The sequence below is a fragment of the Micromys minutus genome (genome assembly GCF_963924665.1).
Source record: "Micromys minutus genome assembly, chromosome: 10".
Classification (NCBI taxonomy): domain Eukaryota; kingdom Metazoa; phylum Chordata; class Mammalia; order Rodentia; family Muridae; genus Micromys; species Micromys minutus.
The window spans coordinates 65,850,651-65,877,815 of NC_137979.1; the positions used below are offsets into that span (position 1 = coordinate 65,850,651).

At 48.1% G+C, this 27,165-nt stretch overlaps 1 protein-coding gene across 3 annotated transcripts in view; it reads right to left on the reverse strand.

Annotated features, from left to right (window-relative positions):
* Positions 1 to 1,813: 1,813 nt before the first annotated feature.
* The window catches only part of CCDC57 (coiled-coil domain containing 57), a 90,620-nt gene continuing 65,268 nt past the window's right edge, over positions 1,814 to 27,165 (reverse strand). For all 3 annotated transcript variants that reach the window (XM_080924211.1, XM_080924212.1, XM_080924210.1), the window contains exon 19: positions 1,814 to 2,143. In XM_080924211.1, the coding sequence (XP_080780337.1) occupies positions 1,875 to 2,143 (269 nt within the window). In that variant the 3' untranslated portion in view covers positions 1,814 to 1,874. The remainder of the gene's footprint in view (positions 2,144 to 27,165) is intronic.

Genomic DNA, 27,165 nt, shown 5'->3' on the forward strand with positions numbered 1-27,165 from the left:
GCGCAAGCGCGGTCGTTGACCCTGGCAGAGGGCGCCTCAGGCGGGGTTACTACCGGTCATCGCGGCCCGGCTTTCTCGAACACCCACCCTCCCTATCTGTGTCTGCTTTGGAGACCAGGATGCGGGCAGGGACGAGAGCAGTAGGCAGGATAGGGAACGCTGACGGGCGCGTGCCGCGGTCTCCGAAGTCCGCTCAGTGTCCAGGCGCGGCCATCTGGCGAGCGGGATACCACCCCTCCCCCGCCTGATGGGAACAAAGGAGCTGCTGCGCGCTTCCCTGAGTTGCTAGTTTCCGGGACCCTCACCCTCCCTCCCTTTAAATTCCTTTTTTGAAAGGGTTATCCAGTTTGGGGGCGGGAGACGACAAAACTCACCGACCAGAAAGACAGACTGTACAGGATTGATCCTTCTCTTTTGCCCTTCCACTACAGGCCCGGGCCACTAAGACCAACCTTCTTATGGGGAAATGAATGGCTTTGTGTGTGGGAGGACAGTTGTGGGGGTGGGGGTCGTGTCCCACCCCCACAACTTGACTGTATGTCTATAGCAAAGCCAGAGCCTCAGCCTTGTTTGTCAATCCTGGCCTCTAGCTTGTCCAGCCTGGCTGTCCACCCTGGCTCTCTGTGGAAGGAGGCTAAGCAGGGACCCTGAGGGGGTAGCCTATAGGACTGGCAGGTGTATTCTGCCCACATGCTGGCTCGCCCCCCAAGCTCTCCCATTAGTTTCTCTATGTCTTTAGGGTCTGTTCCATGGCCTGCTGGTGGCATCTTTTGCTGTAATGTGTACTCTGGAGGTGGAGGGTGCAGGACCCAGGTCCGATGCATGTCCTGTCTCCATTCGAGGGTCTTCACTTTGTTGTGGGTGTGACCATAAGTGGTCAGCAGAGCTCTGCCCTCTGCAGCTACCAGAGTCTCGGGTGGCGGGATTATGACCCAGGAGAGTACGCTGGAATGCAGTCTGGGCCTGTGCACAGAGGATGCTGGGGTCAGAGCAGGCTTCTCTGCTCATCTTTCCACCATGGAAGTGGATTGATTGGAAAGGTTGATGTGGAGAACCGTATCAGGATGGCCTTGGAAGCACAGTGTACCTAGGTGGGCTGTTGGGAAGACATCCTGTGGCTCTGTGCATGTGCAGAGAGCAGCCCACCGGACACACAGCAAGAGTGAGCTGCTGCTGTCTGCTACCTAGGCCTGAAGTACTCATCACTACGTGTGTGGGTTTTCCTGTGATATCTGGCCCACACGTGAGCCAGCCAGCCAGGAATCTGTCAGGAGTTTACACAGTGCAAAATGAAGCTGTGGGAGTCACATGATTCCTTAGGGACATAGCAACCTGGACCTGGGAGCTGTCTCTGTCCCTGCAGCCTGTTTGTCTGACGCCCAGCTTGGCTAAGGCCATGGCCCTCTTTAAATTCTGCTGTGGGCAGGAAATGGTCAGGCAGGTCTAATGATGAGTTTTTCTGTGGTAGAGCCTCTCAGCTAGGCTCATGCTCCTGGGAGCACCTGTCACACAGTGTTCCTGGGGACATACTTACTTTGCAGGTGGACGCTCTTATACTGCCCACCAGGTTCTAGGGAAGGGCAGTGTCACTGACAGGGTCAGTGCACAGTGGCTGTGGGTGGTGACACAGGCAGGTGGCAGAGGTCAGCCCAGGCTCTAGCCTGCAGTTGATATCTCATTTCCCAAGTAGGACAAGATAGACTACTTCACAGGCAAGCAGATGCAAAAGGGTTTTAATTGCTCTTTAGCATCAGGAAGGCCATCATTTGGGAGCCTGTCCTATGCTCACAGCACACCTGTATACCATGTGTAGACTCACTCCCAACTTGTACAAGGTAGAGGCCCCTGTGTGGTCCCCTATAGGAGGCTGAGATTTAGTCCTTGAGGTTGTAGTTACGGATCCTAGGGTGCTGCTGTTGCTGGCAGTTTGTAGGTTTAGCTGGATGAGGCCTGCTGGGTCTGGGGTGTGTGGCTTTCGGCTGAGCTTCCATCTTTAGCCCTTTGACAGCAAAGGCCTTTTGCATGGGGCCAGGGCTCCGGTTGACCTTTTGCATGGGGCCAGGGCTCCGGTTGACTTTTTGTATGGGGACAGGGCTCCGGTTGACCTTTTGGAAACAGCTGGGTCCCAGAGGTGCTGAACACTCTACAGGAGAGAAGAAGATGTAGGTTAGGAACACGGGAAGGGGAGGTGGGTATGTGTGCAGAGTTGATCATATCATAATCAACAACCTGTAGAGACTCATTCTGTTTTTCTTTGCAGGAACCTATACAGGCCAGCAGGCCCTCCATAGTGCGCTAGCCCTAGGCAGTGGCAGCAACTGGACTGGGTTCTGACTAGGGTGCAAGAGGTCTGTGTGGGTACAGGGTTCACATGTTTTCAGCTGATCCTGGGCCTGCCTCTCCTCTAGCACCTAGAAATCTGGGCTCTAGAAACAAAGCAAAAAATAAAACACCCCGAGCTGCTGTGACCATTTTCAAAGGGCATGGGGGCAGGTGTCCCCACCTCTGGTCCAAGCCAGGCTACCCCACTGAGAGTTAAGTCAGTTGTCCTGTCCTTGGAGCCTGAGTGTACAGGGAGTGTTGATGAATGCTTCTGACACAGACAGGCCAAGGCCTGCCTGGTAAGCTGTATTACACACAGGCACAGGTTAAAGCCTAGAGAGGCCCTGCCAGTGTCCACTTGAGCCATGGTCAAAGTGGCCATTTTATTGCTGCTGGTGCCACTGTTGCTAGAACCACAGTGGGTAAGTGCCTGCTAAGAAGCCACATCTAGCCTTTGTGGATGACCATCTTTATCTTTTGAGCTCTTCTGTCCTTTGAATCTTTGACACTAAAAAATGTATTTCTTTTCTAAAACCATTTCACTTCCTTCAGGTAAACAGACAAGCAGCTTCTGGTTTACCTGGAGCTGGGGTTTTTGCATTTTTATACTTTTTCCTCCTACTATGCAGTTCTGGTTTACCTGGAACTTACTATGTAAATGGCTTGGCCTAGAATTAGAGACACAACTGCCTCTGCCTCCCAAGTGCAGGGATTAGGTAGGAGCTTGCAACACCATGCACTGTATATTTTACAGCAGAATCCAGTGTCTTGGGGACAAAGCCTCACTACTTGCCAGTCTTAGCTCATCTGTCTTATGTGCATGAGGCAACCTGGGAGGTGATAGCATGTCTGTCCAGAGTTGATGAGTCCGCCTCTCTGACTGCCATGGACCTGGACTGTGCTGAATGGGCACTGACTAGGCTAAGAGTCAGTACAGCCACAGAGTGCCTGGCTGAACCCACTGTACCATGGGCATGGAGCCTGAGAGCTTGCATAGGCTCCCAAAGAGTCAACTGCCCTCCTCCCTGCTTCCCATCCTGTGTTTATTTCTGCTTTGCTGTCCCAAGACTGTGTGTGAGTCTCTCTTTCTTCATGTCTGATGTTAAACTCAATGCAATCTTCCTGCTTCAGCCTTGTGAGAACTGGGGTTACAAGTATGTGATACTCTGTCCAGCTTTCTGAGGAAACTTTTTGAAACATTTAGAACCAGTAACCTCACTAGGATCATTTCTGCTCTAGCTGCTGCTGGACCAGGCTCTGCTGTCTGACTCAGGAGCCATCAGAGATCCTGAGGACCCCTGCCAGCTGTGTCTGGTTCTCCACACCCAGGCCACCCTTCTTTCACAGATGTTCCCACCCCATTTCTCTCCTAGACACTAGCTACCATGTCACATGGCTCTTCCCCCTCTAAGTCTTCTAGAAGGCATCATGGAGGGGCAGGAATCACAGAAAGGGCTTCATGCTAGATCCTCTTGCTGCCTACCTGGCACAGGTCGGGGCAAAGGCCAAGGAAGGAACTAGCCTCTTCCAACTGGTGGTCACAGTGGAGCTGTTCTTGACTTAGACTGGTGCCAGACAAGTAGCTTCTAACTGACACCAAGACCCAGACACATTACTTGAGCTATCCCTGAGTAGGTCTGGTTAGAGGAAGAATGGAACATTCTGCTTTGTGGCCTTTGGTTTCTGCTTCGGGCCTCTCTTTAGACAGTCTTCCCTGTAGGGGGAAGGAGGTACCTGGCCCAACTCCCCAGCCTCCAGGGCAGGGGGCCCTATCCCACTACTCTACTCTGCAGCTAGGAAGCATAGCACTGGGTTTCCCAGGCCTGTCTGAGGCCTGAGGTCCAACCAGTAATTGGCCTGTAAAACACACTCTGCCTATCTGGGACTCTACATTGTCACCTGGGCACCAGGTGAGCACCAGGGAAAAGTCAGGATGCATAGATGTCTTAGACATTACCAGGCAAACACTCGCTGCAGCCTCCTGTCTGATCTGCCTCTGCCTAGCATTTGACTTGTGCAAAGTTCTGGTTCTGTAGATATTTTAGTTCCTTGGCTCTTAATTGAGGGAGAAGTATTGTAGCCTTACAGGTCCATGTGTGGGGTTCGTGCAGAGTCATGGTATGTTGTCACTGAACACTTGATCCTGGAGTCTGGGGAGGAGAGCTGACTGTTTGGAGATGGAGTGTTGGACTATCGAAGGGTAATGCTTTCTGAGCCTCTGCTCTCTTGCCCCTGAAAGTCCTAGGCCCAGGAGTCATTTTCAGAGCTGCCATCCCAGCTGCTTGGCTCTAGGGTATGGTGTGACCTCCCAGTTCCATGGATGACCTGATGTGGCTTTGCAAAGGACTGGACTCAGTGAGGTCTCTGGAACCTGCCTTGGAGCTGGGAGGGCTCACCCTGGGCTCTGGCTACAGCTCAACGCAGTTCATGCTGTGGCCCTGGGCACAGCTGTCAGGACTGTTCTACCCTACCTCAGGCTTGGCTACTCTAGCCAGTCCTGCCTTTGGGGGCTAACCAAGCTTCACTGAGACCTCTCCTATCCCCATGGGATCTTGTGTGCACCTCAGTTTTCTTGGCATTTACCCTGAGCTCCTTTTTTTCCATCACACTTATCAATTAGGTCGTATTACACTTCTGGCCCTTCAAACTCTCCAAGGCTCCCAGAGTCCAAGCCTTCAGTGTGGCCTGCACGGGTGAACATGATCTCGGTTCCTCAGCCCTCATGCTCCCATGCAGTGGTGGCCTGGCATCACTCCTGTACCAACCCCCTGCCTCATGCCTTGTCCTAAAGGTTTCTTCCACAGGCCTATTGGACACCATGTTCTCTTGAGTTGTGCTATAGAAGAAAAGCAGGAACCTCAGTAAGTGTCCACTACCATAGGGTTCAGAGAGGGAGCCCTTGGTAGTTAGGTCCCACCATACCTCCTGAAGATTACTTTGCCAGGTGTGGACACTGGACCTATCTCTTTCTGGCTGTCCTGCCTATTCAAACCATCTGTAAAGGGAGCAGGCAAAGAGATCCTGTGCAGCTACCTGACCTAACTCTAATTCTGCCTCTGGCAGGGGTAGAGGAAAGGGGGTGGGGGAGAGACAGGGCTGAGGACAGGGGTGTTAGCTGTAGAAGGAGCTACACTGTGAGGTAGCCTCAGAACCGGCTTGCCTCTGGATACATTCTTGGGAAGATACGGAAGATAGTGTGGGCAGAGGTGAGAGAAAGGCAGGGGAGGTGCAGGGGTGTAACAGGTATGTATCTCAAGTTGTTTAGGAAGCTGTGAACCTGCTTCAGAATCCACACTACTCTCCCCGTGTAGAATCCTGTTTGTATTTAGACAGTGTGTGGCTCTGTCAGCTGTTCTCTGGGGGTGGCCACCTTGTGTTTTGCTAGCTCCTAGATAAAACTCTGACAGAGGAGCTTCTGCAGGGTCTGCCTACCAACTTGAGGTTCCAGGCAGGCCAAGGCTGGTGAGGGGCTGTTAGGTCCTCACTGATGGCTACACTGTGGGTAGCAAGCCCTCATTATCTGCATCTCACCTCCCTGCAGCACCTCAGGGTTGTGGCATCTCTGGCTGGGCTGCTGTATCTTAGTTGTTTTCTGCTTTCCCAGCCCAGGACAGCTGAGTGAGGCAATGTCCCCCACATCTACCAGTGTGGCCTTATGGGGAGAGGCTGCTGGCCATGCTGACACAGGCTGCCCAGCTTGCTCAAGACATCATGGGCGCCTGGCCAGGTCAAAGGCCTTCTCTGAAATCATTCTCTGGAGGTTTGGCCAATGACCCTTTGGACCCCATCAGCTGCTTTCTGTCCCCCTGGAAGGAGACGCAGAGGATGGCATGCCTGCAGCACATGCAGGAAGGGTGCACTCACAGGGCCTGAGGCCAGGGTCAGAGCCACACAGCTCCATTCTCTCAGTTCTCAGCTTCAGCGTGCCTCTCTGTGAAGGATGGGAGACATACTCACCCAGACTGCAAGGTGGAGAAGAACTCCAGGAAGACAAGCAGACATGGCGTCATGAGGCCAGCCAGCTTTACTCAACTAATGCTTAGCACTTCTTGGGTCTACAGGGGATCAGACTCCAGGACAAAACACCTTGCTGGGCTAGGAGAGGGATACTCAGGGGTTGGATGAGGGCAGCTATTATTCAGTGCTCTGCTTCTCTGGGTTAGGGATGCAGGATTAGCACTGCAAAGTATCGTGCCAGTGTTTACACTAAGGTGAAGTTCCTCCTGGGAGCAGTGCGTGTGGGGCTTACCGCTGAGGCTGCCCCCCTACCTCAGCTGTCTTCAGCTCCTCCACACCACCAAGTGCTCGTGACATGTTTCCACGACAGGCAGGAGAGGGGAGGTTTTGGGACTCATAGGCTGGGCCACTGTGTCAGTCACAGACTGGAATTCATATCAGAATATACACAGGTGTTCCCAGCAGGCCTAGTCTTCACACTCTTCTCCCAGACCTCCTTGAGTTCTGTCCATACTGGTTTAGGAGCACACAGTACTTCCATGTTTAAGACCAGAGGCCATTGTCCTCAGACGAGCACAAGCAAGCCACTCTGGCTGGTGAGGAGGGTCTTTCTGGTCACTAGGACACTTGTGGGTTGTAACACCTGCTGGTGTTCCAGGTGTCTCACTTGGCACCTCCACCTGCATTCCACTATAGGCACTGGCCCTGCTTATGTGAGGGGGCTCAGCCCCAGATACAGAATGACATGAACTTTGTAAATTTATAACCTCAGAGATAGAATAAAGCATCCTATTAGCCTGTCATTGGCTTTCTATTTTAGACAAAAGTCTGTGGTATCACAATGCATATGCCCAGAGAACACTGTTTCTCCTGAGTGCCGAACCAATCTCTTACCTCCAGTTCTCAATGCCAGGCCTGATAGGAAACACGGCCTTTGCCCTACTAGACTGATTAGTTCTGAAGTTTAATTGGGAAGCCACATTTCCTAATCCTGAGCTGAATGGAATGTTTTATTGAAGACCTGCTGCCAAGGGACCCAAGCAATAGTGACCTGAGAGCTAGCCCTTGTTGCTTAGCTGTGAAGAAGTCAGGAAACAAGGCTCACACACACCAAAGTTCTACCATCTTGGACATGAAGGTGCACAATTTTGAGGGTAAGGAGGAAGGGCAGCACTATTTCCTGGGGTCAACTCAGCCCAAACTTTTCTGCATCTTTCCTCTGCATTGTAAACACAGCTTCCCAGGTACTGTAGGCATAGCACAGATTCTTAAATGTGAAGGGAGAATTCTGGTTTGGGTTTTTTGGTTTGTCTGTGTAGGACGGGCTGTCCTGGAACTCACTGTGCAGACCAGGCTGTTGAGTTCACCGAGATCCTGAGTGCTGGGACTAAAGGTGTGTGCCACCACACAAGGGGATTCTGGCTCTGTATAAGGGCTTACACCTAGCTGGAGTTACAGGGTGAGACCCTGTTTTAAATGGAACGGGGGAGGGGGGAGCAGGGAGGAAGAAAATTTAGGAAATAGTCGAGTTCTATCTTCTCCAAGTTATCCGTAAGATTAGGGAAATGCTAAGACCTGTAACTTTAGAACGTAGGAGGCAGAAGCAATAGGATCCCAAGTGCAAGTTCAGCACGACTTAGACAGTGAATCCTTATCTCAAGAAATCAAACAGCCAGCAATGGTGGGCCTTTAGTTCCAGTAAGAGCAGGCAGATTTCTGTGAGCTCAAGGACAGACTGGTCTACAGAGTGAGTTCCAGGACAGCCAGGGCTATACAGAGAAACCCTGTCTCAAAACAAAATTTAAAAAGGCAGGGGTGGAGGGATTGGAAAATGGCTCAGTGGGTGAAAGTGCTTCTATAAAAACCTGCAACCTGAGGTCAATCCCAAGAGTCCATGCAAAGGTTGAGAGAACTGAAGTAATTGTCCTCTACGTCTGTGTGGGGGAATGGGATGCACATGCCCTGCCCCTCTCCAACCATGTCTAGCTCACAGCTGCCCCTCAAGGCTGGCCCACACCAGGTCTGCCGCTGCTTCTCCATGTTTACTTCGGCAGACAGAAAGTACTGCACAAGGTTTAAGGCCTGTCTGTGATGACACATCTCTATAAATCAGGGATATAAAGTACCTTTTTACAGTCCTGGGGATAGAACGCAAGGCTTTGTGCATGCTAAGCACACACTCCAGCCCTGAACTCCAGCCCCTGCTAGGAGAAATGCTTAGCTTGATAAAGGTCCCATTGAGAAGCACACAGCAATCATCATTTAGAAACTTTAGCCTAATCCCCTTCGATTTAGGAAGGATACAAGACAAGTACTGTCACCACTCTTGTTACCATGGTGCTGGGAGGCCCAGCCAACTCTTTAAGAAAAGGAAAAGGAGTGTATGGCCTGGAAGAGAAGAAATGAAGGAAGACAGCATCATCTACTTAGCAGGAGAATGAATCAAAGCCAAACTGTGAAGGCCTATTCAGAAGCTCAGAACTGCAAGCGGCTCCACCCACGCAGGGCCCTTCTGAAGCAGCTGTAAGAGCCACAACTTTAGGGCAGCAGCACCGAAGTGGCCACCACCTCAAAATGAAGGTTTCCTGGCACTGCCCCAGGTGCAGTGTTTGGGCCTGGATGGGAACAAACCTCAAGGCCAGACACCTGCTCATCAATCTAGGAAGCCAACTGCTTTGTACCCTGTTTTTTGTTTTTAGGTCCTTTTCTTCAGGCTGAATCTGTACAGCAGACTTTCACTGAAGCTGTTGGGAGTGGGGGTGGCCAGGCTCCTCCGCTGGCTCTATCCCCTGTGTTCTACTATACTCCCATGATGCTGGAGCTCCTGGCCTGCTTGTTGGAAATAATGGCCTCCCTTGGTGTCCCTAAATGCCACGGGGGAGAACAATTAGAAGCCTCTGATGGCTTGATGAGAATTTTAAGTATCCTTCAAGAATCTCAAGTGGCTTACAAACAACACACTGGTAAGATAAGGCATTTCCTACATAGTCTTGGCTTGATTTTGACTGATGGACCCAGATCTCCAAGGAGAAAGAATATAGTAGTAGTAGTAGTAGTAGTAGTAGTAGTAGTAGTGTGTATGTGTGTGTGTGTGTGTGTGTGTGTGTGTTGGGGAAAGGCGGTTCGTGTATGCCACAGCATGCACTTTGGAAACTACAGAACAACTTAACTTGTGGAAGTTTTTTCCTTTCATAGAGCAGGTTCCTGGATGGAACTCACGTTGTCAGGATCAGAGGCAAATGCCCTAAGGAGGTGAGCCACCTCTCAAGCCTCATAGATTATTTTTATTAAAGAGTAATTTACATACAATAGTGTGCATCTTTCTAGAACTTCCTAGCAACTTACCTAGTTTGTAAAGTATCTACCCAAATATTTCAGTAAATTTTCTTGTTTTCTTTTTTTCTTGAATCCAAGTTTCATGCATCCCAGGGTGGCCTTAAACTTGTGATTTTGAACTTCTGAACCTCCTGGCTTTGCCTCCTGAGTACTGAGATTATAGGTGTGCACCACCATTCTCCCTTTATGGAACACTGGGGATTGAACCCAGGGCTTTGGGAATGCTAGGGTGGGCAGGCACCCTACCAACTGAGTTATTTATCCCAAGCCCTAAGTTGTCAGTTCAGATGTTCTGGATATGAGTTCTTGATATGTTCTTGTTTGCCTTATTTGAGACAGGATCTCACTGTGCAAAGCAGGCCTCCAATTTCTGATCCTCCTGCCTCAGCCTCTTGAGTGCTGGGATTATAAGTGTGTACTGCCAGGTTTGTTTTGCAGTGTTGAAGGTTAAACTGGGGCCTTCCAGGATGGAAGTAATGGCTGAAATACTTGTTGCTCCTACACAGGACCTGGATTCAATTCCATGCACCCATAACTAACCCATAAAACCATCTATAACTGCAGTTCAGGGGGATCCAATACCCTCTTCTGACTTTGTAAAGTACCAGGCACACATATTGTAGACATTCATATAGGCAAAACACTCTTACACATGAAAATAAATAAAAAATAAACTGGGACCTTCCACAATATAAAATGAATAGTGTGTCACCGAGCTTCACTCTAACCTTTCTGGCTTTTTGTTGTTTTGAGATAGGGTCTTCCTATGTAGCTCTGGATATCTGAAAAACTCTATGTAGACCCATTTGGCCTTAAACTCAGAGATCTTTCTGCCTTGCTTCCCAAGTACTGGAATTAAGGTGTGCACTACTTTGTCTGGCCTTTTTTTTTTTTTTTTTTTTTTTTTTTTTTTTTTTTTTTTTTGGTGTGTTCCTGGGAGCAAACTGGGATAAAGAGTGTTTCCTGATAGTGAGGTGCTGAGGACAGGGGAGGGCAGAAAGTACTTTGTCTTTATAGTCTTCTTGTCCCCTTGTCCCCTTTCTTGCTTTGCCATGATGTAGGATCTCCAACATAGACAGGCAGAGGAATATGGCATTATGCTCTCTCCAAAGTTGGAAACCACAGGTTCTTTATCGGTGCCTTCCTGACTTGCTAAATTGCTTGATTTTGAGACAGGATCTCGCTCTGTAGTTCAAGCTGGCCTGAAACTCACTATGTTGTCCAAGATAGCTTAGAACTAATGTAAATCCTACTGTCTCTGGCTGGAGAGATGGCTCAGCAGTTAAGAGCACTGACTGCTCTTCCAGAGGCCCTGAGTTCAAATCCCAGCAACCACATGGTGGCTCACAACTACCTGTAATGGGATCTGATGCTCTATTTGGTGTGTCTGAAGACACTGACAGTGTACTCACATATATAAAATAAATAAATCTTAAAAAAAATCCTACTGTCTTAGCCTCCTAAATGCTAAGATAACAGGTTCAAGCAGCCAGACCCTGCCTGAATTTATTATTTTTTAATCAATTAAAATGTAAACATTCTTAAAGTGTAATGTGTATTTGCATGAGTTTATGTGCATCATATGTGTGCAGATGCCTGTGGAGGCCAGAGGGTGTTGTGCTTCCTGGAACTAGAATGCAATTCCAGCAGTTGTGAGCCAACAGACATGGACACTGAAAACCCAATTTAGATCCTCTGCAAGACCGGTAAGTGCCCCTAACCACTGAGCTATCTGTCCAGCTCCTGTATTTCAATGATCAGATTATCATTGTCATTATTACCATGTTATTGGGTTTGTGTATATGATGTTGTATTGTGAGTGCACAAACGTGGCCATGAGGACAGCCTTCAGTGTAGCCCTGGCCGTTCCAGAACTCACTCTGTAGACCAAGCTGGCCTTGAACTTAGAGATCTGCCTGCCTCTGCCTCCTTAATGCTGGGATTAGGGAGCCTTACCACCAAGTCAGTTGTTTCTTGGTACTGTGGGTTCGGGCCATCAGCCTTGAATGGCAAGCACTTTTAATTGCTGTCCTATTTTGAACCCTAAATTGTGCTTTTCAGACAGGGCTAACTATGTAATCCCTGAGTGCCAGAATTACAGCATGTGCTACTATGGCCCCATTGATTTGTTTGTTTATTTGTTAAGACAGAGTCTCATCCTGTAACTCTAGCTGGCCTGGAATCAGTTCTGTAGACCAGGCTGGCACCCAACTCATAGAGATCCATTTGCCTCTGCCTCCCTAGTGTTGGGACCAAAGTTGTGGGTAACCATACCAGGGATCTGTGTGTGTGTGTGTGTGTGTGTGTGTGTGTGTGTGTGTGTTCCAAACAGAACTTCTCTATATAGCCCTGACTGTCCTGAAACTTGCTCTTTTAATCCCAGCACGGGTCAGAGGCAGGAGGAGCTCTACAAATTCCAGAAAAGTCAGGGCAAATTGTGCCTTAAAAAAATGAAAGGAAAGAACGAAAGGAAAAATTTAAGTTAAAAACAAAAAGACGCTGGGTGTGGGGGCTCACACTGTAATTTCCACACCTGAAAGGCAGAGATGCAGGAAGATTGCGAGTCCAAATTCAAGCTAAAAGAAAAGAAAGGCAGTATGGTTGGGCAGGGGAGAGTGCTTGTGTTGAAAAGATTCTCACCTTTCATCTGATTCGGTCAGTACCAGCTGGAGTGTGACAAAATGGGTCCAGGGTCACTGTGACACAAACCTCTACGAACTGGCCTCTAGATGATATCACAACTCCTGCCCAGCCCCCTATGGTTCCCACCTCAGTTATTTCCTGCCTGTGAGCCTGGGAAGGAAACACATGTATGTTCATGGACCTTAAAGATTTTCCTTGATGCTGGGATGTCTGAGTATCACCTCCATCAGAAAGATGGCTGAGACCTGTGTCCACACCAAATGAGGTAGGGGTGCACTGGGTCTCTTCAATGAGTCTTCATGCATTTCTATAAGAGCTTTGCCTCCATGTGCTCTTTCATACATTTAACTCAATTGAGAAAATTCTGCCTTTGGCCTGTTGGCAAGCTTCACAAGTAAAATGTGTATAGGACCCAGTGCTAAACACTAGGGTCAGTATAGCTGCAGTACACAGGCTCACCCACACATCCTGTGGCATTGTGATTTATGACTGGTAAGTCCTTTGGTCTGAAATTAGAGTGGAGTTACACCTCAGTATCCACCGGGGTTCGGCTCTAGGCCATCTCACTCCCCAACACTAAACTATCTCCTAGTCCTCATAAAATGTCTCATGTTTAATTGAAAGTTTTGAAAGATGCCATTTACTCTGAGTCCCTCTTAATCCCACAGAACTTAACATACAGCACACATGTTTGCCCTGTAAAAACTTCTGTACTGTATTATTGGGGACGACAGGATAAAGTGTGTACATTTTTAATACAAATTCAGCTTTAACAAGTATAAACCCATTTTGGTTGAGATCAAGCTGGAGATTAGCTACATTTTCTGCTTGCCTGGCCTTTTCTGTTGATAAACCAACATCATCTGCTGGCCTCACAACACTTATCCAATAGGATAGCACACATGAAAAGATTACATTAGGAAAATACCATGGTGTGACATGAGCCAGGTATGTTGTAGCTGGTCACAGTGACTCCCATTTGTTCATGCTATGGTATTCTGGGAGCTGAGACAGGAAGATTGCTGCCCAAGTTGGAATTACAGGCCTTTGCCACAAGGCTCAGCGAACAAGTTATTTCAAAGTTAACTTTCCTTGCTGGAGATGTTGCCTGTGGCAGAGCACTTGCCTACCTCATACATGACCCTGGGCTCAATTCTCTCAGCAGAGCAAAATTGAGGAACTAAGTAAAATTACTTTCTTTGTCAGGCTGGAACTGGCAGCTAGAACAATAGAAAAATAACGATTAGGCAACACTGGGTAGCTTTCCAGGCTATTTGGTGAGAGGATTAGGGCGGAGAGAAGGCTGTTATCTTGCCAATTGAAAGTGGCCTGTTTGGGAGTTTGGCAGTTGTCTCTCTAGGTCTGATTTCTGGAAGGTGAGGTGAACAGCTTGGCTTTAAGTTGGATGTAAGGGACAGCAATTCTATGCTGACACCTTAGCTTGGTCTGCCGCTGGACCCCAACAGTGTTCTGCAATTTTGTTTTCCCAGTAAGTTCTGGTTTTCCAAACAGAACCTGGGCCATTTCCTCCGTTACTTGGCTATGGATTTTGTGATCCCATAGTCTGAGTTGGTCTCAAATTCCATATATAGCTGAATTACTTGATTTTCTTGCCTTTGCTCCCACCCCCCATGCTAGGATGGCAGACCGATGCTACTCTACTGTGTTTATTTATGCTGTGTTGGGTATGGAAACCTGAGGACTCTTAGCACTTGAACATCCTCAGCCCCCTAGTGTTCTAATGCTGAGCTACTTGCCAGCTGTATTTGGTTTTTTACTTTCTTTCATTTTTGGTTTTTTGAAACAGGGTTTTTCTGGGTAGCTCTGGACTCATTTTGTAGACCAGGATGGCCTGGAACCCAGAGATCCGCCTGCCTCTGCTTCCTGAGTGCTGGGACTAAAGGTATGCTCGACCACAGAAGCAGGCCTGTTTGTTTTTCACTGTTCTGTGTTGTTAACCTTGTACTTCCCGTCTTCTGTTTCAGCCTGAGCACTAAAGCTACTGGACGGAGTGAACACCAGACTAGGCCCGGTCTGTGTTTCCAAGTGGAAATGCTGGTTTGTGGCTTGTAGTTTCCAAGAAACCTATCAGGATTTTTACCTATCCTCATGTACAATGTGCTAGTTTTTCTTTGATAGCATTAAGGTTTTTTTCTTTATCTCCTCCTTTTAAAAAAATATATTTTATTTGTGTGTGTGTGTGTATAGGCTTATAATGTAAATGGAGAGTCCACAATACATGTTTGAGGGCTAGAAGGTAACTGTGGTGTTAGCCCCTTTCACCTGTCTATGGGTCACAGGGATTCAGCTCAGAGCACCAGGTTTGTCTGGCAAACTTAGCTCAGTAGGCCATTTATCACTGATTTTTAAAAATGTGATTCTGCTGCGTGGTGGTACAAGCCTTTTAATCCCATCACTAAGGAGGCAGAAGTAGTGGGTCTCTGTGAGTCTGAGGCTAGTCTACTTTACAGAGTGAGTTCCAGGCAAGCCAGAGCTACAAAGTAAACCTCAGCAAACCAACCAAACAACTCTCTCAAAAACAAACCACACATCCTCGCCAGCATCTGCTATCATCTGAGTTTTTGATCTTAGCCATTCTGATTGGTGTAAAGTGGAATCTCATGGTCATTTTGATTTGCATTTCCCTGATGACTAAGGACTTTGAATATTTCTTTAAGTGCTTCTCGGCCATTTGAGATTCCTCTGTTGTGAATTCTCTGTTTAGCTCTGTACCCCATTCTTTTGATTTGGCTGTTTGACTTTTTTTTTTTTTTTTTTTGAAAGTTAGCTACTTGAGTTCTTTATATATTTTGGATATTAGCCCTCTATTGAATGTAGGATTAATGAAGAATTTTTCCCAATCTGTAGGTTGTTGATTTGTCCTATTGACTGTGCCCTTTGCCTTAGAGAAGCTTTTCAGTTCCATGAAGTCCCATTTATCAGTTCTTGATCTTAGAGCCTGAGCCATTGGAATTCTGTTTAGGAAGTAGCCCTCTCCCTGTGCCAGTGGTTTCACTCCTGCATTGCTAGCGGGATGGCAGACTGGTACAACTACTCTGGAAATCTGAGGTTCCTCAGAAAATTGGAAATAGGTCTACCTGAAGACCCAGCTATACCGCTCTTGGGTATATACCCAAAAGATGCCCCACCATGACACAGGGGCACATGCTCCACTATGTTCATAGTAGCCTTATCTGTGATAGCCAGAAGCTGGAAACAACCCAGATGTCCCACAACAAAAGGATGGATACAGAAAATGTGGCTCATTTACACAACAGAATATTACTCAGCTATTAAGAATGAGGATATCATGAGTTTTGCAGACAAATGGATGGAACTAGAAAATATCATCCTGAGTGAGGTAACTCAGACCCAAAAGGACACACATGATATGTACTCACTAATAAGTGAATAATAGCCCCCCAAAAAGTACAGAATACCTAGGACACAATCCACAGAACTCAAGGTTAACAAGCAAATGGGCCTAAGTGAGGCTGCCTCAATCTCACTTGGGAGGCAGAGAGAGGGAGCTGGATGGAAGAGTGGAGGGGGAGGGGAAAGAGGAACAAGATCAGGTATTGGGAGAGGGGGACCAGAGAGAAGCCCTGAGGGCCAGCAGAATGATTGGTAATACCCACCCCTGGCTCACAAGACCTGGGAGGTGTGAAATGCTCAGGACTCAAAGGGAGGGGCCTTAGATAAACCGCCCAACAGTAGGGAGAGGGACTTGCAGAGTCCACCTCCAGAGTATCAAGAGGAGGGATGGGGTAAAAACACTCTGACCCAGAGTTTCATTCCTGTCTTGAAAGAACTTCGGGGAGAGTGAGGAAAAGGAGGTTCAGTGACCACCCCAACTTGGGATCCAGCTCAAGGAGAGGCTCTAAGGCCTGACACTATTACTGGTGTGCTTACACATAGGAGCCTATCAAGGCTGTCCTCTGAGAGACCCAACCAATGAACTGAAGTCAGGTGCCCCTGTGGTTGGACTAGGGAAAGGCTGGAAGAAGCTGAGGAGGAAGACCAGCAGTCTCACCTAACCCAGATCCCTGAGATCTCTCAGACACTGAGCCACCAAACAGGCTGCACACACTAGCTGGTCTGAGCCTCCCCACCCCCAACCCCCCCACATACACAGGACTGCCTGGTCTGGCCTCAGTGAGAGAAGATGCACCTAACCCTGGACAGACTTGAGGCCCAGAGAGTGGGGAGGCCTGGTGGAGGGGGTGGGGACATCCTCCTGGAGACAGTTGGAGGAGAAATGGGATGAGGAACTGTGGGAGGGTGGAAGGGGGTAAGGGGAGGTAATGACTGGATTGTTAAAAAAAATAAAGGTAATTAAAAAAAAAAAAAAGAACAAACCACTATTTTTTCAAACACTTCTGTCCTTTCTTTGTCTGTGAGACTGTGGAGATCCTGCTTGGAACCAAGGGCATGTGCCACCACAGTCCTGCAGGGCTTTCTTTTTTAAAGAGAAACTAAGGAGGAGTGAGTGGATGGGGTCGGGGTTGGGAGGGGTATGGGGAGGGACTGGGAGGAGAAACTGGTTGAGAAGTAGGAAAAATAGTTAAAAAGAGAAAAACAACCAAATCTTAAAAACTGCCCCCCTCCAAATGTGCTGACAATAGCCCAGGCTGGCCTAGAACTACCTAAGTCAGCGATTCTCAATCTGTGGGTCTCCACCCCTTTGAGGGCTCACATATCAGATATCCTGCATATCAAGTGTTTACAACAAAGTTACAGACGTGAAATACTAACTAAATAATTTTATGGTTGGGGTCACCACAACATGAGGACTGTCTTAAAGGATCTCAGCATCAGGATGGTTGAGAACCACTGAGCTAAGTAGCCAAGGATGACCTTCAGCTTCTGGTCCTCCTGCCTCCATCTTCTAGATGCTAGGATTATGGGACTGTGCCCTGATGCTTGGTTCATGCAGTGCTGGGGATTGAACCCAGGTTGATGTGGTGTTAGGGGAGTCCACACCTCCAGCCCTCATAACAGCTCGTGTCTGTTAGCTCAGTCACTTCCCCCATTTCTGGGATCTTCTCACTGACTGATTTCCCTCTACGTGTTTTGGTTTGGTTTTTGGAGACAGGGTTTCTCTGATCCACCTGCCTCTGTCTCCCAAGTGCTGGATAAAGGCATGCACCAACCACCTGACCACCCAGCCTTCTATCCTCCTTGTTATGGATCACAGTCTCATACACTTCACGTCTTATAAAACTGTGATTTGATGTTACTAGACATGTTCTTTTCCCCTTTTTTATTTTTTACTTTTTTATTTTTGGAGACAGGATCTCACTATGTAGCCCTAGACGTCCTGGAATTGATGGTGTAGACCAGACTGCCCTCAAAGTCAGAGACTTGCTTGCTTCTGCCTCCTGAAGTCTGGGATTAAAGAATTGTACCACCAAGCCTGGCTAGATACTTTCTTTTCTTTCCTTCTTTCCTTTTCTTTCTCTCTCTCTTCCTTTCTTTCTTTCAAGATTTATGTATTCATGTATGTTATGAGTATGTTCTATCTTCATGTACACCAGAAGGAATCATGACAGATGTTTGGGAACCACCATGTGGGTGCTGGGAATTTAACTCAGGACGAGAGCAGTCAGTGCTCTTAACCACTGAGCAGTCTCTCCAGCCTCTAGACATTTTCTTTGGTTACTGAAATTCCCTGTTTTTTAGGGAAGACTGGGCTGATTTTGTATAGTTGAACTGCCATCTAGACTCCTCAGGCCTGTAGAAGCAGATGAGGCTTCACCTCCTTCTTGGTGCTTTCTTTGGGTCCCAGGCAGAGCTCTGAAAACATGTCAGTCGTCTTGTTAGTGTTCTCTTTCTCTTTTTCCTGTTTTCCCCTTAACTCCTCTTTCTCCCTCCTTTTTCTCTCTCACTGCTCTTTGAGATAGGGTCTCAAGCCTAATGTACCTTAGGGCTGACCTCAAATAATTTGAGGGTAGAGAGAAGTAGATTATTGAGACAGGGTCCCATGTGTAGTCCTGGCTGGTTTGGAACTTCACATGTAGAGCAGTCTGGCCTTGAGTCTGTAGCCATCCATTCGTTGGCATCGTTGGTGCTGGAATGAACAGACCCTTGGGCAGGTCAGAAAAGTGGTCCACCACCCAGGTACCCCAGCCCAGATCCTTGCTTGCTGCGTGCACTGTAGGGTATCCAGAACTCCTTTCTGTGCAGTCCTTTCTTTTATCTAGACTCTGTCTCAAGCTTCATCCTCCTGGCCTCTCTGAGTTCCATTCCCTGTGGTTACCTGCTCCTTGCACCCCAGACAGAAGGTCAGACGACCTAAAACTGGCTTCTGTTCCTCCTAAGGGTGGCACGCAGTGATGCCTGTCCTCCTGTATGCAAACGGCTGCTTTGTATCTTCATCCAGTTAGCCGGTTGTTTAAGGGGAGCCTTGGAGTGAAGTTCTTATCAGCAGAAGTTGTAGGAGCAGAAGTAGGTGCCGGAATCCTATGGCCCTAGCACAAATACCACTAAGCAGCAAGCTGATTTGGGTATTTCTAAATGTGTTTGCTTTGCTTTAGAAGAGACTTAAACACGTGGTCCTGAGTGGTAGTCATCACAGCCTCATAACTATTTTAAAAGACAAACAAACAGAACTCTGGGCATCTGTGTCCCAAAATTGTGGCGTGACCTCTCTCCTGAGGGCCTCAGCACAGGTATCTCATCTACCTCAGGATCTCCAAAGCTTGCTTGTTTGTTTCTTCCTTTCTAAAGCAAAAAATTTTGTTGTTTTGCTTTTGAGACGTGTGTGTGTGTGTGTGTGTGTGTGTGTGTGTGTGTGTGTCTCCCTCGCTATTCTAAAGGTGAGCCACACTACTCCCTGTCTTTTTCTTTTTAATATATATATTTTTTATGTGTGTGTGTGTGAGCTCACTGGAACTAGAGGTATGACAACTGTAAACAGCTATGTGAGCACCTGGAATCAAACTCAGGACCTCTGGAAGAGCAGTCAGTGTTCTTAACCTCTGAGTCATCTCTCCAGCCTCTGCATGGGTTTCTGTAAAGGCAGCGTGAAGATGCTGTGGGTGGTACGCAGGCATCTCAGAGAAGTGTTGCCAGCAGCAGGCTCTCATTCTGCAACAGGGACCAAGCCGAGGACAGACAAGCTGAGAAGCAGAGAGACGCCCCACTCTCAGTGAGGCGTCTGTGACAGTGGGCCAGGGCCAGGTGAACTAGGGCTGCAGGGCTCTCTTTGCTGTCCTCTGGAAAGTTCCTGGAGTTCAGCTGGCAGGCTGCTGAGGTCTGTTTCTCCCTGGTGGAGTGGCTGTCACCAGGGTCTTCTTAGCTCATGCATCTCATTGCCTTGGCTATAGAAGCCTCGTGTCCACCTTCCACCTCAGGTTACTCACACCTTAGGGGAATTGTGTGTCAGTTTTTGAGTATTTGAAGCAGACAGGAAAGGAACACAGTGTTCTGGGTCAATCTGCAGTAGTCACAAACTGTTCTTAGAGGTTACCCATCCTGTGAGATTTCGCTTGATTTTTCTTATCATAAATAAGCATCACAACCAGCTCATTACCATCTCCCACAGGGACAGCTTGCCTGATCTCCTGAGCTTCCCTTGGGTTTCACAAGAGACACAAAGCACCTGCAGAGGCCAGACAGTAGGTAGTTCTGATGTCAGGGACTCCTGGTTAATAAACATTATAGGAGGCCAGGTTGGGGACTAAGAAACAAATCAGGAAATGCATCAAAATCCTACACTACCATCCTCAAGTGTGTGCCAGATTCCCCAGGACTGGAGTCACAGAAGGCTGTGAGCCATGTGGGTACCTGGAAGTGAACACAAGTCCTCAGGAGAAAAGCCAGTACTGTCTGTCTGTTTGTCCATCTGTTTGTGTGTCCGTCTGCCCATCCATCCATCCATCCATCCATCCATCCATCCATCCATCCATCCATCTTACTACTACTACAACTATTATTAATGAGTTTTCAAGACAGGTTTCTCAGAGTTTCTGGCTGCCCTGAAACTCACTCTGTGAATGAGGCTGTCCCTCAAACTGCTTCTGTCTCCCAAAGTGCTGGAATCAGAAGTATATGCCACGCTAGGCACACACAGTTTTCTTGACTGCTGAGCCACCTCTCCTCCAGTCCATCTTGCCCTCAACTGGTGCTGACAGCGAGGCTGCAACTGAAGTCCACAAGGCAGCCCAGTGACCAGATGGAGGCCACACCCTGGTGAAGCTTCAAGAGTGTGAGTTTTGGAGTTTGAAAACCACTGGGATTAGCCCATACCTGTTTTGCCTCAATTAAGTGCTTATGTTAAAAAGTGAACATTGTAAAGTTTAGTTTAATTAATTTTTAATGGTTTTTAAAGGGGGCTGGAGAGATGGCTCAGTGGTCAAGAGCACTGCTCCTCCAGAGGTCCTGAGTTCAATTCCCAGCAAACACATGGTGGCTCACAACCATCTGTAATGAGATCTGATGCCCTCTTCTGGTGTGTCTGAAGAGAGCAACAGAGTACTCACATACATAAAATAATCTTTTCTTAAAACCTTTTTTTAAAAAGGTTTTTAAAAATATTTACTTATTTTCTTTTATGTCTAAGGTATTTTTTTCTGCGAGACAGTATATACCCCACATGTGTACACTCCCATACTTAGTCGGAAGGGGGTGTTGGACCCTGAAACTGGAGTTGGATATGGTTGTGAGCAGTATCTTGTTTGGCGGGGCGGGGCACATGTCATCACAGCATGTGTGTGACGGGTAGAAGTTAATTTGTGATATTCTTTCCTCGATGTTGTCCAGGGACCAAAATCTACTTGTTAGATTTGGCAGCACACACCTTTATCCACTAAGCCATCTTGCCAGCCCTTTACCTTATTCATTCATTCATTTGTTTTAGTTTTTTGAAACAGGGTTTCTCTGTATAGCCCTGTCTGTACTAGAACTTAGTCTGTCAAACAGGCTGGTCTCAAGCTCAGGGATCTGCCTGTTTCTGCCTTCCGAGTGCTGGGAATACAGTACTCAAACTCAGGGAAATCCTTAAAACCAATTTTTAATGATAGTTTTAAACATTTGAACCTCCCTTTAGCCCACTAGTAGAAAAGAAAGGATATGGGGGAAGTGGACCTGTTTGGAAAGGTTCTTTGGGGTGACTGTGTTGTCTGGAAATCGGCAGTTCACTTTATAGGTTAGCAGAGGTAGCTCAATCCATTTACAAACACCAGTTAAAAACAGAAATACCAGGTCAGTAGCAGCAATGGCATGACCTAATAGGAACGACAAGGCCTCAGTCTTAGCTTGAGTCAGTAGGAGGGACCCGGAGGAACACCAGAAGTTCTCAGCTGTGCCTCTCTCGGGAAATGGAAGATCAGCAAAGAGACCCACAGTGCACACCTAGCTCTGTCAGCGAAGCTCAGCCTCGGCCACTGTCCTATGTGTATCCTCCAAACATCACGTGTCTTTTATAGGTCTGCCTCAGCTGATATCACTCTGCCTGAGTCCACTGAAGCAACAAGAAACTGTACCACACCACCAGAAGGTTTTTTTGCTGTATTTCTTTCTATAGAGTCTGACAAATACATCTCAACTACACAACAGAAGACAGACCAATACAATAATAAAAATCTTTGATCACATGTCTTTCCACATGCTTGCTTTAACAAAACACCTTTATCTTGGCCTGATTCAGTCACGCATTCCTTTCCAGAGTCTGTCTATGTCCACTTGAGCTAAACTAAACGTTCCTTCAAGTGTTTGCCCAGCAAAACACCATTCAGTTTCCACTTCAGAAATCTGCCTGCCTCTGTCTTATGTGCTGGGTTAATCTTTTAACCTTAATCTTTTCAGACATGGTCACTCTATTATGCCTGGCCTTGAGCTACAGAGACCTCTAAGTACCCCTATGGCCCCAGTGCTGAGGATGAGGGTGTGTATCATCACAGCTAGCTATCTCCTAACGCTAAGGCCTCTCACTGACAGGAGCTGCTTCAGATGGACTTGCCAGCAACTCCCAAATCCACCATGATAGATAGGTACATGTTGCCACACTTGGCTTATGTGGGTGCTGGGATTTGAACTCAGGTCCTTATAAGAATTGTTCTGTAGCCAGGGAGTTGCAGTGCTCACCTTTAATCTCAGCACTAGGAAGGCAGAGGTAGGTGAATCTGAGTTCAAGGTCAGCCTGGCCTACAGAGTAAGTTCCAGGACAGCCAGGGTTACACAGAGAAACCCCGTCTCAACCAACAAACTGTCTGGTTTTTGTTCTCAAAGTGAACATTTTAAAGGGGGGAAAACCAAAAACCATTTCCTAGCTTCCCTAGAAACAGATGCTTATTAGAGCCACAGAGCCAGGAAGGAGCCAGTGGGTGTGTACAGGCCTGTCCTGTGGCCACTTCCCACTTCCTGCCTGTCCTCCCACCCCTTCCCTGAAGGAGTGCTCTCCTGGTAAGGCCTGAGGTAAAGGGCTGGTCATTCAAGCCGAGTCTAGGACAGGGAGGCTCTTCAGACAAGGGCCAGCTGTTCAGTTCTTTTCCCTCTGGATCTCCAGATAAGAGAAGCCTGGTAGCACAGGGTGGTCACTGTCACAGTCAGAATCACAGCAGGTGTGGTGTGTTATGTACGTGGGATTTAAGAAATGGCTTTAAACTTCTTGTTTCTTATTTTAGTCTGGGTTCAGGTATGTGGCCCAGGCTGGTCTTTAATTTATGATGACCCTCTTTCCTTAGCCTACCAAGAGTTAGAATTAGAGTCTTGTGCTATAAAGATGCACTAACAAAACAAACCACACACACACACAAACACACCACACACACCAAAAAAAAAAAAAAAAAACAAAACCCCACAACATTCAAACAAACAAACAAACCAACCATTACACTGTACTGTGCCTCTGTGCCTAGCCTTCACTTTGGTGGGAGACACTGACAAAAGTTAGGAGCTCAGTACTGAGCAGGGAGGGGTTGGGCTAGTCCCAACCAGTAGCCGAATTCCTCAGGAGTGTCCACGCCCATTACCCTTTGTCCCATGGACAACCTTAGCCCTCCTCCCAGCTGACCACAATCTGGCCTCAGTTTCCCTTGAAAATGGGATCACTGTACCTGGGACTTTGTCTTGTATACCTAGATGTCTTGTAAACCAAGAACTTGCCAACCACTGAAGGTTCCTTCGAGACACTGGCCGCTCAGGACAATCCCACCTAGAACCCCACAACCCCTGTTACCTGCAGGTATGGACCTTCCACCCTGCCTCTGGTCCCCCAGCACCTTGTCTGTCCGTTACCCCAAGTCCTCAGTTTCAATTGTCCCCTGTGAAAGGGTCACAAATCCACAGTAAGCTCAGACCATGAACTGTCTACAGCTTCAAAACTGCAGGTTAATGGGCTGGGTGTGGTGGCACACGCCTTTTGGTCTCAGTACTCTGGAGGCACAGGCAGGTGGATTTTAGTAAATCCAAGCCTAGACTGTATGGTTCCAGGACAGCTGGTACCTTGCCACAAAGACAAACACAAACAAACAAACAACAACAAAACAAGTGTCTGGGAATCAAGGTGTTGGAGGCAGGAGGATCAGAAGTTCAGCCATTTTAAGTTACATACAGTTTGAAACCAGACTGAGCTACAGGAAACCCTGTTTCAAAAAACAAAGCAAAACAAACCAAAAAACACAAGCCCCCACACCTCACCCCAAACTGTAAATTAAAATCAATAATGAAGTGTCAGTTTTCATCTACCCGACTGAGAGAAGTCTGGGCACTGGAGTTGAGAGCTGCGCCCCCCCACACACCGCCCCAGGCAGCTGCTGGCATAGGACCAGATTTTTTTTAGAACAATTTGGTAACACTTCAAACTACCCACACCTTTGACCCAGCTATTTCCCTTCTAGATAATTGTCCAACCACTGATTCCACAAGGACAGGGACATATGCTGCAGCAGCACATCTCACGTGGAAGGTGACACGCAGGAGACCCTGAGAAATGAGTGTGGCCCTGCTGAGGACTGAGACCTGCCAGCCAACACATGCTCTGAAAAGATCCTTAGATACGATTAAAAAAAAAAAAAAAGCAAGCTGCTTAGGGCTGTTGGAAGGAAAAGGGCAGAAGTGTGTTTAAAGGCACAGTGTACCTGCCCCTGCAGCTGGGTAGGTGGAAGGCAACTAACCAGGCAGTGGGCGGACTGGAGTCGGCTGTGTGGAGGTTGGTGTTCCACCTGCTACTACACAGGTTGTATCCAACTGAGGGAGGTGGGAGGCATAACCAGGCTGCCATCGGAGCCCCTTTCTTCCACCTGTGTTCCTGGGGCAGACACTAGGGAGGCTGGACTATCCTCATTCCTGGAAAAGACAGTCAGGGGCACTGCAAGAAGGTAGTAGATGCCTTGAGACTGGGCTTTGGAGACAGGCGCTTCTGGATGAGGGGGTCTCCTGAAGCCCCTGGCTGTGACCTGTGAGCTTCAGAGATGTGTCCTATCAGGTGAACAAGGGGGACAGCTGCTTAGAGATGACTGCCCTTTGTTAAGATGCATAAGGAACCCTTCCAGTTTGATCTTTAGAACTGCGTCTGGTTCTAGGATAAGCCAAGATGTCGGAAATGGCTGGCAAGCCTGTCAATGAGCTGTTCTTTGAGAGAGAGCCCACGGTGCTACTCAGACTGGGAACAAGTTCTGCTCTGGCTCTTCCTGTGTTAGTGCCCTAGCCCTAACTTGTGTGCGCGCATGTGCGTGTGGTGTGTGTGTGTCTTCGGATGAACCCAGAGCCTGGCACATAGGGCGGTAAGTCTCTTGTCACTCAGGGAGGCCCTAGCCTTGCATCATGTCTTAATGCTTAATGTGTGGAAGGCCGCAACGGGCTGAGTCCTCCTCCCCAGGCATCCAATGCTGTGAAACTTGAAAACCCGCTTGTTTGGCTCTGAAAGTCTGTCCATATATCAGTTAGGATTATATAAAGGTTTCTTTGCTGGAGAAAACCACTGTCCTGGCCAAACTTAATGCTTTCATGCAGTTAGTTTTAAAACCTTACTTTCCCCCCTTTTTCTTTGCTTGAACAGTGTCTGGCCTGACTTAGGCTCCAGGGTCCTGGGATTGTAGATGTGCACCACTTTCAGGGGGCAAGTGTTAGCTGTGGGGTATGTGTGTGGGGATTATAGGCAAGTTTAGCTGTGAGGTATAGGGGAGGATTAGAAGAAAGTATTAGCCGTTAGGTGTGGGGAGATTGGGTGGAGTGAATTGGGAGCTTTCTGGATGTGACTAGGGCTCCACCACTGAGCCTTGGTCTAGCCCCAGGCTTTGCAGTGACCCTATCAGTAACCAGTTTGACTTCCTAAGATTCTTTCTGTCCTCCTTTATCAGAACACCAGTTGATTGGTTTTAGGAGTTCATTATCCAAGACAAAGCCTCAAGTGTCCCCACCCTTAGGGGCATTCCAGAAGAGAATGAAGTGGCTCAAGAGAAAAAGGTCTGGGGTGAGCTGCTGAAAACTGGGTGGGGTGTGATCCCTTGGATTGGCTGGATGGGGGTGGGGTGAGGCAGTTAGGTGCAGGGGGGAGGGGAGTGTTTTGCTGAGGGGAGGAGGCAGGTGCTAGGGAGATGGGGTGGGGGGGGGTGAAGGATGCCCTTAGGTGTGTGAGGGACTAGTAGAGTGGGAAAGTCTACTGGTGTCTGCAGGTGCACAGCAGAAGAATGGGTCCAGGCCTTGGGCCAGCTCTGCTCAGAGAGACTTGAGGCTTTTGCAAGAGTGAAGGTGAGAGAGGAAGCCTGCTTTGCAGGTGTGTGTGTGGGGGGGGGGGAGGGTAGGAGTCAAGTTGTGTGTATGTGTGGAGGGTAAGAGTCAGGCTATGTGTGTATGTGTGTTTGAGTCAGAGTGTGTGTGGGTAGGAGTCAGGGTGTGTGTGGGGGGTAGGAGTATGGGTGTATGTAGTTGTGTGTGTGTGTGTGTGTGTGTGTGTGTGTGTGAGTGTGTGAGGCAGGGTGTATGTGGAGGGTAAGAGTCAGGATATGTGTGTATGTGTGTTTGAGTCAGGGTGTGTGTGGGTAGGAGTCTGGGTGTGGGGGGGGATAGGAGTATGGGTGTATGTAGTTATGTGTGTGTGTGAGTGTGTGAGGCAGGGTGTATGTGGAGGGTAAGAGTCAGGATATGTGTGTATGTGTGTAGGAGTCAGGGTGTGTGTGGGTAGGAGTCAGGGTGTGTAAGGGTGTGGGGGGGGTGGGGTAGGAGTCAGGGTGTGTGTAGGTAGTTCTGTAAGGGATGACAGGAAGCTGTCCATGGCTGAGGCTTTGCCCTGATATGGCAGGATCTGGACTGGAGACACACAGTGCTTCTTCCTTCTCACCTCAAAACCTGGAGGCGTGAGGCAGGTAATCCCAGCCTCTGGACAGGGTGGCACCATAGGGCCCAGGGTGCCTCATACCCATGATCCTCCTGTCTCAGCCCCTCGGTGTCATGAAATATGGACACTATTCCATGGCTCCTCTGTTCCTTCATCAGTATTTGTAACTGTCTAGTGCTGTGCAATGGCCAGTTTGCTGTTCACAATGCAAAGTGCAAAAACCAACCAGTCGGGAAGAATTCCACCCTAGATCTTGGAGTTTCACAGACTGGGGTCTGGTCCCATCTCAATCCACTAACATCTTCACCAGAGACCTCATCTCCTGAAGTATGAGCCACTACAGTATTAGCATAAACAGTGACAAATTTCATGGTCTACCCAGCTGTACATGCCCAAGTCTCCAAGATGCCAGGCCCATACAAGGAATCTAACAGGTACTTAAGCCACCAGACAGCACTGACAATGCTCACTTTCCTTTCAATAAAATCCTTTGTAGGGCAAACCAGAAAGCCAGAGATCTTTGCTGTATTTTTTTTTCTAACTTTTACTTTTATTATAAAAGAGCTGCTAGGAGCTACCAGCCACACCCCACACTTGGGCAGGCTGAGGAAGATAGCTCAGCTTCTCCC